The sequence below is a fragment of the Molothrus aeneus genome, chromosome 2 (assembly GCF_037042795.1).
Source record: "Molothrus aeneus isolate 106 chromosome 2, BPBGC_Maene_1.0, whole genome shotgun sequence".
Taxonomy (NCBI): Eukaryota; Metazoa; Chordata; class Aves; order Passeriformes; family Icteridae; genus Molothrus; species Molothrus aeneus.
This window is the reverse complement of record NC_089647.1, coordinates 58,959,400-58,976,128: the sequence shown is the minus strand read 5'-3', so window position 1 is coordinate 58,976,128 and position 16,729 is coordinate 58,959,400. Positions and strand designations below refer to the sequence as shown.

The window sequence follows — 16,729 nt, the reverse complement described above, 5'->3', positions numbered from 1 at the left end:
TCCATAAAGTGCAGGAATATCCCACAGAGTGCAGGGATATTCATATTCAGCAGCACACACAGATCCAGTATACACTTCCCAGGGCCATGAAGGTTACAGATGTGCTGCAAAAGTCTCTCCACAGGGTCAGAGCAGACACAGTTCTGTTTCTGTTTTCTTTTTTATGTTTGATTTGCACCTTTTGAAAGGTTGTTTGGGCTCTGTAGCTGTCTAGAGATCTTGTCTCTAAACTGCATTTTTTATGTAAGAACTGTATTCATTTGTTCAAATAAAAATTGGGTCAGATAGTGCTATACATTATTAAATAGATATTTTAAAACTTTATTTGTAAAGTACCACTTTACAATTATATACTCTATTTTATTCTGACAGCTTTTGCCTCGGAATTATTATTCTTTCTAAAACAACCTTTATGAAAATATTGAGTGTTTTTTGCAAATAGATTTGTGAATTTTTCTCATAGTGGCATTTTTAAAACAAGCAAGCATAAAATTAAATTTTCTATAATGTTAGGATTTATATAGATTACAAAATTTGGTTTTCAGCGATATCATTAATGATGTCTTATTTTTGTATTTATAAGTATGTATGTGGACATATATAGACATGTATACTACATATGTACAATACAATATTAATAAAACTGCATTAATAATAATACATAATAAAAGACTGTTCATTTTTTATATGTAATTACATTAACATCCCCACTAATTTGTATAAACAATTTATGAATTAAAAAAACCTGGAAGAATAGGGTCCTAAATTTAAAAAAAATACTGATACTTTTCTTAAATAAAGGGGTATTATCTGTGCCACAGTGTGACTTGGTTATACTGGGCATATGCTCTTCTCCATTTCACTCTGCAGAGGGGAGCAGATGGAATTAAATATAGCTTGGCATGCGGCACAGGGGCAGCCATGGAGCACTATTTTTTAGTACCATGCAGGCATTACCAGCTCTATATACATTCGAGATGAAACACAAAAAAGGGCATGTCACCTTCAGGAAAGGGTAGTAGTCAGGAACATCTGTTATACATGCAGTGCTCCCTGTAGAAAGAACTGAAACATGATGAAATATGCATCAAAAGTTCCCTGTGCACTGAGGTACATTAAGTCCCTTTCAAACCATATGAAACCCACTTGGGGGAGGGAGGTTATTTGAGTGCAGCAGCTGGAATAGGAGAAAGCAGCAGCAGGGAATGGAAACCAGCTGTTCTGCCATTCTGGAGATCCAGTTGGGCAGTAGGTGCACAGAGGCTGATCCATGGCACTGTGTATCACTGGAGTACAGAGACTTTGTCTACAGAGACACAGACTCACTAAGTTCCATTGGTTAATTGTTCTGCAGCTCTGTCTCTCAGCCAAGACCATGCTAAGTGCTGCATATTATTGTTGGGAAGCACTAATAATCCACACTCCCTGCAATTCTCTAACATGGTGAGTTCTTCAAGATGAAGATGTTCACAGAGAAGACAATGAGGAACAGATCAGAGCAAATATTTTCTTTCAGTATGTTTTACTCAGGATTGGACAGTGCAATACATCCCCATATTTCATTCTGGCACCATAAAAAGCAGGACTAGAGTGGATCCTCTGGCCCTGGACAGTTTAAAATAAATGTAGATTATCACTGACAAATGTGTATTTAATCTGTTTTAAAAATCTCCAGGAAAGGGTATTCTTTAACTTACAGGGATAGTCTACTACAGTGCCTACACCTCTTTATTATAAAGTTCTGTCTCAAATGTAACTTAAATACTTCTCCCAGAAAATTAAACAAAAATAAAAGAAAATGCAAGCACTATCCTGTTTATAACAACTTTATATACACAAAGACCTTTATTATGCTTCACTCCAGTCCTTGTTCATTTAAACACACACAGATTCTAAACAAACACTTCTTTCAAACTTCACCTACAGGCAATGTTTCACAAACCTTTATTTTCTGCTGTTATTATACCTCTTTTTTGATTTTTAATCCTTCCAGATCTATCTCTAACATATGCCCACAAACTGCATGCTGTAGATGTATCCCTAATTAGAGCATGCTGCAACTCAGGCCCAAATTAAAATAAACCACATTTCCCCCTCTGGAAGCCATGGCATAGAAGAAAAGTAGTATGTAAACAGAAAAAAGGCCATGAAAAGGACAGTCTCTATTAGCGTGCACAGATATTAGGAGATACTCTTTGTTCCAGAAGAACAAAATACAATTAGTAGTATTCCAGCTAAAGCATTGCTGAATGGAATAATTAACTCCTGTCTCTTATTTAAGACACTTCTCTTTTGTCTTCCCCAGCTGGACATAGAACTATTGATAAATACAATAATTCAGATTTCCAACTAATATGTGTCATCTAATAATATGTGTCATCTTCATGGGAACTCCATCTGCAGAACATTGCTTCTTTTTGATGAAAAGAATGTGGCTGCAATATGCAATGGGATTTTGTTAAATCTTGTCCACTATTGTGGTTTATCATATCAGTATTTTCTGTTGACTTAATAAGAGGAGATACATAAATCATAAAATGATGATTTCAAATGATGAGAGAATATGGATTTATTTTCCTTCTCTATATTATTGAATAAACACACATACCTTCATATGTATGGGGTTTTTTTTAATACTCTAATTCTATGTAAGCTTAATTAAAAGAAACCTGTAAGTACACCATTCAAGGACATTTTCAGACACAGAGCAAGAGGAAGGAATAGACTCTCTAGTTCTGTTACAATAGTTTCCTTGATATTAAGTATTCATCCAATATATGAATATATGCCCTAAAATATTCATTAACAAAAGTAAGCACAAGTAGTGAACATCCATTTATCACCCAGGGAAATGCATAAAACCTGATACTATGAAAACTATTTATTTTCTGATTTCCTTGTTTCAAAAGTTGTTGATCTTTCTATGCCCCCACTTTTCTTTCAATTTATAAAAAGAATCTGAAAAGAAGAAATGTTAGCTGAAGATAATGATTTTGACATAGAAGGACCTCATCTTACTGAGAACTGCAAATCCTTCCCTTGCTCTTCTGGTGGGAATAAAGTGAAAAGATAACTTATGGATTCTAAGCCTTTCAAGAACAAACTGCAGTACAATAACTGTGCTCAGCCCCAGGAAAGGCAGTGTCAAAACAGAAAGTACAGCAAGGATGTAATGAGATTTCCACTAGTGACAGGGGAGGGATATTCTGCTTTGTTGCCTCTGAAGTAAAGCGGAAAGATGAGCACCAACAGCTACAGCACCAAATATTAGAATCTCAGATACGAGACTTATGGTAATAGACTTGTGATCTTGAAGTGCATGGTATGAATTAATTTGCAAATAAGCTCATCAAAGAAAACTCTTCTGAAATTTATGAATACTTTTATTGGTGTAGTCATGAACTTTTCAGATGTTAGTAAGGGCATTATCTAAATTGATTCGATAGTGAAGCATCCAATGAAAACAAAACAGGTCCAAAATACACATAATTTTCAACTACTGAAGTATTTTTAAATTATAAAATAGTAGAAATAATATGGAGGAGAAATGAAATTACCTAAAAATGTAGCATGACACACCAAATGGTGCATAGATGAAGTTGTGCTGAATGGCTGTAATCCCTCTCTGCCACAGTGACATATTTGTGTCTACTGATGGAGAAAGCTCTTTCTGTATGTTTTGAAAGTCAGTTATAAAAATTTTCCCCCTTATCTTTGGCTAAATGCATTAATTGTGGGATATGCTGCTCACAAAATTTCACAGCTACCAGATATGTGATGGCAATAATCTGCCAGGTGATGAAATATGTACCTGATTAAAACCCCAGTTTGGCAGAACACAGCACCGGTTGAAATGCAGCATAATGGGCAATTACAGGCAGCAATAATAGGCTAAAGCAATCTGATGCAAACTGTATTCACTGTCACTTCAGCTGCTAGAATGTTTGCACCACTCTTCTATTTTGTGTCAACAAAATAGAGGCAGAGAAGTCATGAAGCATTAAGTGAATATAGCCCTTCTCCTGTAGGATGCCACTTCACTTCTTTTTCTGACTTTCCTGTTCATTTAGGACAAAAATTTTCTTCCTCACACATCTCCTTCATTATCTGTATAGCATTGCTTGAAAACCAAAGCTGCTTGTGTACTTCTGAGAAGAGCACACTGGTGAAGCTGTGCCTGGGAGCCCTCCCACCTATAACGAGGAAGCACCAAACAAAGTGGATTCTGCTTTGAAACTGTCACACAGCTTCAATCATAAATCTCAACTTGGTATAAAAATACCTGAAATCTAAAAGATGAACTTAAATTGACTGGTAGACTAGGAGATTGTCTAAGAATAGAAGCTAAACCATGAGAGATATTCAACATAATACTCTGAGTGAAAAAAAGTTGGCAGATATGAGAGTTTTCGTTTTATTTTGTCTAAATCCATAATATAATTTGCTGTAGACATTATACAGCAAAAGATATGTCATAGATTACTAGGTATTAACATGAGAAAAGCTGACAATCATCTGTACAGCAAAGGCAACTGACCTGCATTTTTCTCTGTAGTTCATTAACTTTGGTTACAAGGGAGAATATAATTCTGATCTCTCAAAAAAAGGGAACTATTGAATAGTTGCACAGTCTAGCTCAGCCCAGGTAACAAAATCTTGCAAAAGTATTAGATCATCTTAAAATGCTTGAGATCAAGACACTTAGAACATTTGAAACTTTTTATAAGTTTCTTCTGACTAAAAGTGAAATATAAATTTAAGAGTTTAATCCCAATCGAAGATTCAATATCACTATTCACAAAGACTTATAAGTAGTATGAAACCAATAATAATGCTGGTAATTCTCATATATTTAGAAGTAATGTTTCACTGAACCAAGTAATCACAGCAGAAAAAAGGAAAGAAGTAATGTCAGTGGCTGCAGTGTCATATTGAACTTGCTATGCACACCAGAGTAGATGTCAAAGAATTATTTTTCATAAAGCTCTGCACTTCTACCTACATTTAAATCTTAAAATCTCATCAGTAGAATAAGGCTAAAATCAAATATCTCTTATTGATAACTAATTTGGTCAATCAGAAACAGTTACATTACAGATAAGTTTTCTTTGACCTATGCTAGTCCTCATCTAGGATCATACATGTGCTTCCACAAAACACAAAACCAAAAGAAAAGATGAGAAAAATATATAGAAAAGAACAAAAAAGAAGCAGAAAATGCAAGACTCAATACCTCATTTTGTGTGGGCTTCACCTAAAAATTTCCAGAATTTACAGTTCTAGAAACAGATTCTACGACTGAGACATACCAAAAAAAAGGAAAGAGACCCTCAATACAATTAAGTTGCTCTTAGAGCTTTCCTGGAAATCAATTCATCAGGTGAAATTGGAAAATGGATACTGTGTGCAAGTAAACAGCAAGTTAGCATCATACCTGACCATATTAGAAGTTAGCAAGTAAGAAAGGATGGTAGTGCTGGACATAAAGACTATTAAGTGGTGTCAGAGCAAGAAGAGCAGTCTGACAGATATTCGGAGCACAGAGAGAATGTGATAGATGTTCTGTCCAGATGAGAAAACCTATGTGAGGAAGCATTGTTGAACAAAAGATTTCACATGTTTTGCCAGCTCCTGGAGACTCCCAGCCTCCATCAGTTTCTTAGAAAAGGCCATCACCAGTTTTGCAAACTTTGAAAAGAAATATTTCTCCACAATCTTCCTATTATCTCATTAAGCTGGTGTATTCATAAAAGAACTCATCATTCCCAATGGCATGGAAAGCATTGGTGGTGATGTCAGACAGCAGAAATGTGCTTGATTAACTTTCTGCACTTATCAGTCTAGACTGATTCTAACTCAGTTAAACAGAATGGATTTTAATTATCCAAAAGACTCTAGCAAGATTATGCCAAGAAAATTAATGGATAGCCCAGAAAAATTGTGGTAAAAAATTTTTGCAATTTCTGCTCTGCTGCAGATTGATAATGCAGGATACTTGATTTCTAGGATGAGTCTTGTTTAGAAACGGAGACTGCAAATGAACAAGTTACTACAGACTTGTTATGTGAACACATTCAGTGGGCAAACACAAAGGGTAACAAACTGTTCATAGAGAGTCTCTAGAACTGATATAATTTTTATCTCTAAGACTTACATGCAGAACTGCATAAGTTGTGATGCAAATGTATTTTTGTTGTGATGAAGACCTATTATATTTTCAAATTACACTTAGTATCACTTTTTTCATGTAGATACATTACATTTCTTCATACTAGTAACAACACCCTACACAAAAATGATGCTCTTTTACAGAAAAGCCTGATGGGCAGCCTTAGTCCTAGAGGAGACCCTGACAACTATGCTATGAAGAGTTTAATTTCACCCTTCCTCCAAGCAGTTGCTTCTGGTTATTTTCTTTATTCTCAGGATCCACACTATTGTTAATGAGGCAACAGCAAATGTAGAAATGGCTCTTCTATGGGATGCAGCTGTGAATGGCAAGAAACTGTGTTGAAAGAAAGATGTAACGCACAGTGATATAGCAAAAATTCAACAAAGCTACTGAATTTGGAGATATTTAATCCCTTGAAGTTTTTTTGACAAACACATGAAAGTGTAGATTTACAATGGAACAAGAAAACACAGACAGAAAAAAAAAAAAACAGAACAAAAGAAAAAGAAACTAAAAATTCCTGGGGAAATCTAACAAAGACAATAATTTATGAGTAACTACAGAAAAGTCCATAACTTGGTATTCTTTACTGATTATAAGGTAAGCATATGCAGGATTCACTAAGTATAAAATTAACATCTTGCTGTTTTACTGCTCCCTTGTAGATATTATTGTTTATGTTTTATGGGTTATGATATAATTTCCAGCTTTGGATAACTTTAAAGAAATATAGATTATTGATGTTATTCTTAAACCATACCATACAAAACAATTGTTATTTAAATGCAAAAAGTGAATATTACATGCTACAATAGACGTGTTCAAAACTAATAATTCTTGTAAGACTTCTGTGTAGGGTGATCTCAAACTGTCCAAACTAGTGATAGGGTTTAAAGTATCAGCAATAGAAGTGGAAAAAAAGACAGGTAAACAAGTCTAATTTATCCAAAACCATTATATTAAAAGAGTAGCAGGCATATGGAAAAAGCTGTTTAGTAAGACAGCTGATTAAGATAGCACAAGTAGGCTTAAGAGACTATAAGAGATATTCTTATGCAGAAGGTGGCTTGGATATAACAGCAAGTGAGTATAAGGCTGAGATAACTAAAGTGGGACGTGCTTATTGTAACATAAGACTTACTGTCATGATAATTTTTACAGTTTGGGGGGGTTTTCTGCTTTCATCAAGGCCATTCTATAAGCATTTCATTAATTATCAAATTAATTATATCTAATTTACATTGTCTTTCTCATTTGTGAAAATGTTTAAAATCACTACCAGACAAAACTTGCTATCAGGATATATTTTCCTTGAAATCAAATATTTCAATAGTAAACTGACAGGCTCTATCATTCACTGTTTTCATTAATTAAATGAAAATCATAAAGTAAGTTTGACTGCTTTCCATCTCATGCTGAAATCAGAAGAGATCTTGTCTACAAAAAATTATTTTTGTAAAATTTCCTACTTTGTTACTGAGAGAAGCACAATTGCTGTAGTGCTGCCAACACACTTTTTATCACAGTATGGCCTTTTAATTTGGGCTAGAGTGGCTCAAAACTGTAGTCAAAACACTGGTGCAATCAGAATTCTTATTACTGCCATGGGCAGAATTGGATGCCTGACAATAGTGTTTGGAATTACATGAAGAATATGTCAAACTTAAGTCATTTTTTAATTAGGATTCTCACATCGAGATCCTAACTTCATAGTTAATCCAGATGATTTTTCAATAATTTCCTAAGATTTAATTATTAGTGTTGTTCTAATAGTAGAAGCTAAAGTATTTTAAATATCTTTAAAAGACAATAATCAAGCCTAGAACATGGCTACAAAATAGCGAATTCCCATCCCTGTATATAATCCAGAATGATGACAGAAACACAACTTCTGATATTGCTTCAGGCATTGCTGGAGACAATTGTTTCTAGCAAGCTTTCCATCTCCTTTTCCCAGAAAACAATTTTTCTCTAAAGAAAAATTAAATTATTTTTCTACCCTAATCACATATATCATATTTCTTACCCTCCTTCAACTTGGCTTATGACTAGAGAAAACAATTTTATTTATCTTCTTTCAAAAGAGAAATATTACATTGGGCTAAGAACCCTAATCATACTAAGCTCAATGACAAGTAATCATTGATTTCATTGGGAACATCACATAGCACCACATTTGTTACTGCGATGACCTGAAATCTCATAAGGTGCTTGATGCAGGTTCAGTTTTCATACTACAACAATGATTTTATTACAGCACACTAGAGACAGAAGAGTTCATTCAAGCAAACAAATTTATATCATTACTATTCGTAATTATATTTGGAGGAAAGAAAAATATTTTAAAAAATGGAAAAAATAGTTTGTCTCTCTATCCCCATTATTTATTTTCTTCAGCAAAGAAATTCACATAAACAGCCACTGCTGTAGATCAGTGGCTGACAGTACTTAACGTCCACAATTCAATATATATTTCAGATGAACATGAAGAATTCATCTGAGTGATTGGAATAAATTTTCCTTGATGAATAGGGCAGCTCAACTAGGTATAATGACAAATGTAAACCTTCATCTAACTCTTTGCATTTTAATGAAATTAAGCAATGGGAATGGTTGGCATAATGTGCTTACTAGATTGCATATATTTTGACCAGAATTGAGTTTGATGCTGCTGGACAAACTGCAGTATTATGAACACTGGCCATACGGTCCTTTTCTTAAAAAACAGTAAGTTCTAATCTGAATACTAGATAGTTTCCTAGTGAAACTTTAAAAATTTGAAAGCTCTTTCATTGCTATACTTGATAGATGGAAATCCAGAATTTTTTTCTTCATGTCACACAAAACTGAGAGAATAAGACATATGTTCCAATAGCTTCTTTAAAAAAAAAATCCTGCACTGCATCTTTATACAGATCAATGTCCAATTATAAGCAGGGAGTTGCTGTGGCAAAAGGTCAGGAAAAAATAATCTTTCCAGCATTTATTACTTGGAAAATAAGGTCACATATAAGGTCAACCTCCAAATGTATAAAGAATAAATTATACTTCAGCATTCTAAATATTCTGCACTGCAAAAATTATATTGCAATCTCAACATAATCAGAAAAATGAAGTTGAATATGTATTTCCTTATGACTGTACTACACATCAGACTAAGCTAAGAGGTGAAAAACCGAGGTCCAATTAATCAACAATTAATAAAAAGCTTATCGGATATTTCTGCTTAATTAGAAATATAACTTCTTATTAAGGCTGACTGATTTACTAATTTCCTAACTATCTTTAACACTGAGACACCCTCCCCACAACAAAGTAAAATAATGGAAAACATACAAAACATTTAAAAATCATTCAGTGATGCACTTCTTTATTGCTTACAGCATGGAAGCAAAACATAAAGGCAGAGAATGCTCAAGTGCTTTGTCTGTCTGATTCTCTAAAAAAAAGAAGTGCATCCTTGGAAATAAAAAACCTCCTAATTAGATAAAACACATCTGAAAAAAAAAGAATTGGACACAGTTTGAGGAAATAATTATGCTTGTTTGTCAGAATGAATGTTGGCAGAGAACTTTGTCATTGTCCTGATCTAAGTCATTTTGCTGTTTCACAGACAGTCTCAATCTTTGCTACCTTCACAGGATGTGAATGAAAGTACACTGAAAATAAGATTTTATTAGTATTAGTATATAAGACACTTCTTACGGTAGTCTTAATTGTGGAATCAACCTTATAAATAGGAAAATGCATCCATGAAATGAAAACCTCTTCTGATTCATTTTTACTCTTGTCTTTTATGCAAAGCATTTTCTTTTCCTCTTCTCCAAACTACATGAGGAATATAAATGACTGGTGTTCTTTTATCTGTTGCAGTTGTGTCTAGTTTGAATTTCTAAATCAGGCTTTGACAGAAGGATTGTATATAATATATCACAGGCAATGCCAGTGGTGATAGAGTATATCCTAATCCTTTTCAAAAGTACTAATTTTTTTTTTTTTTTAATCTGCCTTGGACACTTGTGGTTTCATTTTATGTTCATTCTGAAAGATACTGTGTTCTTTTTTCTGGGCTAATGACAAGATTTACTGTTTTCTCTGATAATAATATCAGCGGTTTACTCCTTTCTGATAAACCACAACTGCAATACTAATAGGTTGATAATGAGGTTTTAGACTTTACGCTTTTGTAGGCATTGCAGACTTCACTCACCTTGTTCAAGTGGCTGGCTTTTAGTTGAAGTAGTTTTCATCTTGAGTGCCTCCCTAACAGACATGTCACAGCAGGAGCCTTTGTTAGTGTCTTGGTCACTGTCAGCCTGATCACTGTCCCCATGCCCGCTGTCCCTCAAGCTGGCTCTTTCTGGATCCTTGAACGTGGAGCTACTGAAAAACATATTGAAAAAAAAGAAAAAAAAAGAAAAAAAAGAGAGAGAGAGTGTTGTATTTACTTGTTCTAAGTTGAATTGTACTCTCTGGCAAAGCAATTTTGACAAGAATGCAAATGGGGAAGCCAAGAAAGTTATTTAATAGGCCTTACCTTTGAACAAACTGCTGCCTGCTGCCCATGTAATTGGGCTCTGCGGGAAAATTGTCTGTCTGTGAAAGAGAAGGAAAAAAATACGTATAGTTGTACACTGGACAAATCTCCTGCAGAGCAACAAGATTTCCTAGAGGAGAAATGATTAATAATTCAAAAATTCCCTTAATCTTCAGATTTGTACATTTTAATTAAATTGGAAAATGCTGGCATGTAATTATGTGCTCAGAACAATTAAATGATTCCGGTCCACAAATTACCTGCTAAAGTAAACAATGAAGCTCCAATAAGTGGCATTCTCTGTTAGTAACCTGACAGATGACTCTGTTTATGTTTTTTCATTAGATAGATATTAAGACTGATGGTTATTGAAAATGAGAGAAAAAAATAACTCTTGCATATTAAAAAAAGTGAATTATTCAATAATACTAATTTTTAATCATAATTACATCATCTACTGGGATTCTGAAGCTCTTGCTGCTGTAATACAGTTTTGTATGCTGCTATATTACACTTGAATTGAAAAAAATAAACAAAAAATCAAGAAAATTGATGGCTGATTAGCTGTGGGGTTTCTCAGATGCTACTGGAAAAATGCAAGTATGAAAATATTTGGATTTCCTCTCTTTAATTTTCATCAGTATTAATATCTATTTCAGAATAATGAGAACCACACATGCAAATGAGAATATTGAATGATCACTGCTGACAAGTAGTTTTTAAAAGAAGACACTTTCATTAAGTCTGTCATGTATATTTTTAGCAGCACGAGCCAAGTAACTGTAGAAGCAGAAGTATTAAAAGGATCCAGACCAACATGGAGTCCTGCCAAAGGGAACTGAATTCCCCTTGTATCATTAGCTGAAGTTCTTTGGGAGAAAGAGAGACTGCATCATTCAGAAAACTCCGCATACTGTACATTCACGCACGTCACTTCTCCTTGCAGCTGACCTAGCGACAGAGCTTCTACTGTTTTCTGCATCACTTCACATCACACCACTCTGCTCCGCAGCAGCTCCGGCTTTCGCAGCAGCATCCAGCGGATCAGTATCCGTAACACGGCCAGCACTCAATTAATGGAGCTGAGGGCCTGAGATTTAATGTCACGCAGCAAGTGTTTACACAGGTGACGGGGATCTTAGATATTTGGACTTCCCTGCCACTCCCCACTCCCCATTTTTTTATCTTTGTTTTGGTTTTATCAGTAGGAGGTAATTAGAAATACTTGCTACTTCTTGTATGGTTGGAGTATTTGAGCTTGGAAAAGAGGCAAAAAGTTTTATCCAGAATTTAAGTCACTGCTGTTTGCAACAGAAATTGGGCAGACACCTGTTACTCCCAAGGGACTTGTGAAATAGATGTGTTTGTATACCATGGATGTATTTGTGTTTTAGAGAAGGGGTGGAAAATATAGAACCATCTTCCGTTCAGCATGTATGTCAATGTACACTGCACTTTCTTCTAGTTTCTAAATCCTTTTGTTCAAAAAATAAGATTATAACACATACTATATTCACATCCATCCTAGCTTTAGTATATGCAATTAGAATAAAAGTTCATCTTCACATTTAGTATGTATCAAGTTAGAAAAAACAAATGTTGGAAACAACAAAAAAGGAGGTATATTTCAGCATTCTTATGTGTATTTCTCAAATGCAGCACATCATATTTTTGAAGCAGCTATAATTCTGCTGTTTCTTTTCTTCTTACAAGTTTCAAGCTAATATCTCTCTTTTGTGCAGCAAAAAGAGATATATATATACACTCATATACAACCACTATGGCACTTACCGAACCCAGCACTTATCAACCTGAATAAGCCTTTACAACTGCAGGACTCATGTCTCTTTTTTATGTCTAATATCTCAAATAGAGATATCCAGGAAAACTGACCTTATGCTTTTACTTACGTAAGACATCTGTCTCCTCTTAAACACAGCTGCTACCAGAATCAACATTTCCATTTTTCATTACATTGGCAGTCAAAATGCCTGCTATAAACTGCTTTTTCATTCATTCTCTACCATTAGAAGTCAGACTTTTGTCCTGAAAATAATTATAACTTCTCCTTTTTGATGGTTCTAAGAACTTAACTGTAAACTGGACCACTGTAAGAACTAGTCGTTCTTTTTGTCTCTGCTTTTTCATAGCAAAAGAGCATTTCATGCATCCTGATGAGCCAATACACAGATATTAAAATAGAAAATATGACCACATCTTAGCTGCTGAGAAATTCTGCATTTATGGTAATCATTAAAGACCTTTAATGATCTAGATAATAATTTTACCAATTATTTTCATATTGTATTTTGCTTCTATGAAGCAAATTTTGCAATACTATGAATTGGGTGCCATGTCACAGCAAGTTCATTATTACAAAAGAACAAATGTAAGTACTTGATGATCATATACAGACACAGAGCTCAGAGTTGAATACTGTTCTTTCTGCACTAAAAGCATTAGTCCTTCTTCTATGAATTATGAAGGTATGATGCTTGTGTTGAGCTGTAACAGTCCTCTGAGATACGGGCAGCAAAGGGAGAACTGTTTCATGTATGAAAATATCTATTAAATTTGTGATAAATAAAATAAAATCATTTTAAGGTTTGGCAGTTTGGAGGAATCTTAGAAATGTAAACATCTGCTTCACAATGGATGAGAGAGACGAATGTCTAACATGTCTAACTCCCTTAAAATCTTTTTTTTTTTTGTTTAATCCCAGTTGAAGTGAGAGGTCATATACTTAAATTTTTACACTTTAACATTTATGGAAGTGATATTACACATTCCAGCTCATGAATTAATCATACCTCTTTAAATTGCATAGCTGTAACTCAAAGAAACAAATACTACCTAAAAAGTCTAAAAACCCTCTTGTTCTTCTCTGGATATACAGCCCTTTCTAGGACAACAAAATTACCAAAACTTCAGACTTCCAGATTAAAGGTAGGTTACAGTTCACCTGCAGAAAACCACCTAAATTCTAGTCAGCTACTCTAGCTAATCAGCCAAAATCCCTCAATGTGCCTTCGAGAAATACAAACTATCCCATTTGGTCATCTAGTGTCAGGTACATCATACTCCTGGGGAACATTATTGGCATGGGTGAATCTTGACAACCAGCAAGATGTCCAGTGCAATAGTTAAAGCTAAATAAGATGCATCAGATCAGAAGTGAATTGCCTGGAATTGCAGTTTGTTGCTAAATAACCAAAAATTATTCAAATGCCAGCATCGTTAACTTTCTGAAGAACAAAATAAAACAGATTCCACCCTCGTTCTCACTCTCCCTCCAAAAAAATCTCCGGGAACAATCTGTCTCCAAAAGTCACCAGAGTTAAACAGTAAAGAAATGTGATTTTTTTTATCTCTGTGATTCAAGACTGAGGGCTGGAGTATCAACTAGATCACCAGCAGCTACCACAGCACAGGTTCTCCAGTAGCAGGACAAATGTTATCTAAAATTAAAAAAAAAAAAGCAGTAATGTCCACTGCCACCAGAAAACTAAAGTCTGTGATACCAACCTAACTGTCCAAAGCCACTTTAGAGAAGTGGCCCTGGTTTTATGGCTCATTTTCACAGATTAGTGGAACCAGCTAATTTCCAACAAGAGTATGCTGTTAAACCATTCAACAGGTATTCTTTTTTAACAGTTGCTGTAACAGACCTTTAGAAATATTTTCTTCTACCTATCTGTTCTAATATGTGACTCTGGATCAAATATGAAATTTTATGAACACCGTCATTAGTGTAATGTTGCAGAAAAATGTCTGAGGATTTCTGTACAAGCATTTGATACAGCTTTCTCAGAAGTTGAAGCTCATTAAAAAAAGCCATTTAAAAAGAGGTCAGAATGCATAGGAACCTTTCAAAAGCTGCAAAAATTTAAAAAGAAAGGGTTACATCCTTTCAGAAAATATACAGTTTTTGTTACCTTTTACTTCAGTGAATTGAAGAGAAGGAAAATAAAAGAAGAGGCAAATTAAACCTGTGAAAAATATACTTTTCATAGAATCATAGAACAGTCTGGGTTGGAAAAGACCTTAAATTTCATCTCTCCATAATGGATAGGGATACCCATTCTCTCCCCAAAAAGGGTAGGGATACCTTGCACCAGTTCAGCTTGCTCAAAGACCCATCCAACTTGGTGTTGAACACCCCCAGGGATGGAGCACCCAGAACTTCCCTAGGTAACTTGAGCTGGTTGGATTTTCTGGTATGGAATTTCAAAAGCAACAATATAATTGCTAAAGTTCAATAATGGGACTCGGAAAATCATTAACTGGACAGTGTTTTCATGAACAGCACATAGAATATCTTTCCAAGTGCATCAACTGTCAACAAAACTATTCAGTCGATTGTGCCTGTCAGGACTTGTATATTATGACCACACGAGGACCTAGATAAACTAAATTGTTGCCAAGTATAGGTCTCACATGGTATATTTGGAATACTAAATTTTATAGATTCAGAAATAAAACCATTCGAAAGTTTGAAAGTCAACTGTTAAGTTTCTACTAATTAATTCTGGAATGGCTATAGTTTCCAAAAGTTTAATTTAGAGAAAGGATAATGAAAAATTATAGCCAAGAACAGAGTATGAGAAACAAATTCTTCATAGGATCCATTAACCTTAAATAAACCCATAAGAAAAAAAACAGTAAAAACCTCATCACTGGAAACAGCTTGAACCAGCCTAGGCCAAGCATTACACAATGAATTATGAAGAATATTTTTAGCAATGGGCTATATTAATCTCTTTTCCTTTTTTTATCTTTTCATAAATTCATATTCACAAGGTATATGTGTTTACTTCTGTTGAAATATTATGCTATTTTTATAGATACAAAGGAGTCCTACTGTGGCTCTGCACTCACTATTTTTTTTTAAATTCAGGATTAGAATTACAGCACCGTAATAATCAATCAGGTTTCAAAAAATCTGCTATTGCTCATTAAGAGAACAGTACACAACTTCACAAGTCTTCTGCTTTCAAGAATTGCTGCAAAAAGCAGACTGTTTCTTAAAAATTAGAGGTTCGTCACTATTTTTCTCTTTCTCTTTACTTTTTAATAAAAACATTTTTATGCCACAGTTTTGAGGATTTCTAGCAATATTTGGTGTATTCCATACTGTTTGAATAAAATTAGAGATTTTTTTTTAAAAAAGAATTTGCAACTCAACAGGTCTGTCTATTAGAAAAAAAAAATCATCAATGCCTACAAAGAAAAAGAGGAGGTCAGAAAGAAAGAGACAGGGACAGAGAGAGAAATTCAATATATAAGTATTCTTGACAAATTATGCCTAGAAATAATTGTCATATAAGGGAAAGATGTACTCTAAAATATGAAAAAAAAGACTTAGACATTAATCAGATTTATGAATATTAGACGACTAGAATATTCATAATTTTTTCTGAGAATTACAAGAAGAAGTATCACATTTTCTGAAATTATTTAATGCAGCTCCATTTTATGTAGGTGCTCATACCTGGAACTATAATAAAGCAAAATGTCTTTGCTGACTCTAACTTCTTTTTAATTAAACATTAAATGCAAAAATGAAATGAAACATCTCTCACCTTTATCAGACTGCCACTTAATATCTAATTCAAGCATCTTCTGTGCCTTTTCTTTAAAAGCTGAATTCCAAGTATTCACCCTTCCCCCATGAAACAAAGATCTTATATAATGGCAATCTCTTCTGGAGGCAAAAGAATTGTATTCTGCCAAATTGAGTTTTGAAAGAGCAGACAATTGTCTTCATTTTGTTAGGAACAGTGTGGGTTCAACATAGTACAATTTTTCGCAAAGACTTCTCAGTATAAGACTACCAGTGAGTGTGTATAGCTAGCCTGAAAAAGTAGTTTTTGCTTCCACAAGATTTACTTCATTAAGAAAATTCGCTATCCCAATAGCAAAAACAAACAACAACAAAACCAAAAACTGGCCATAAACCTCTCCTAGGTTATTCTACTCCTTTCAAGGACAAAATTAAATAGGCTATTAAAAAAAAACAT

General features: G+C 34.2%; 1 protein-coding gene across 6 annotated transcripts in view; it reads right to left on the bottom strand.

The window, feature by feature from the left end:
- The window catches only part of PCDH17 (protocadherin 17), an 89,789-nt gene that overhangs the window by 49,689 nt on the left and 23,371 nt on the right, over positions 1–16,729 (bottom strand). For 5 of the 6 annotated variants that reach the window (XM_066545045.1, XM_066545046.1, XM_066545048.1 and 2 more), the window contains 2 exons: positions 10,710–10,768; positions 10,383–10,555 (listed from right to left, as the gene is read on the bottom strand). In XM_066545045.1, the coding sequence (XP_066401142.1) occupies positions 10,383–10,555; positions 10,710–10,768 (232 nt within the window). The remainder of the gene's footprint in view (positions 1–10,382; positions 10,556–10,709; positions 10,769–16,729) is intronic. The other variant, XM_066545049.1, reaches the window with a different exon arrangement.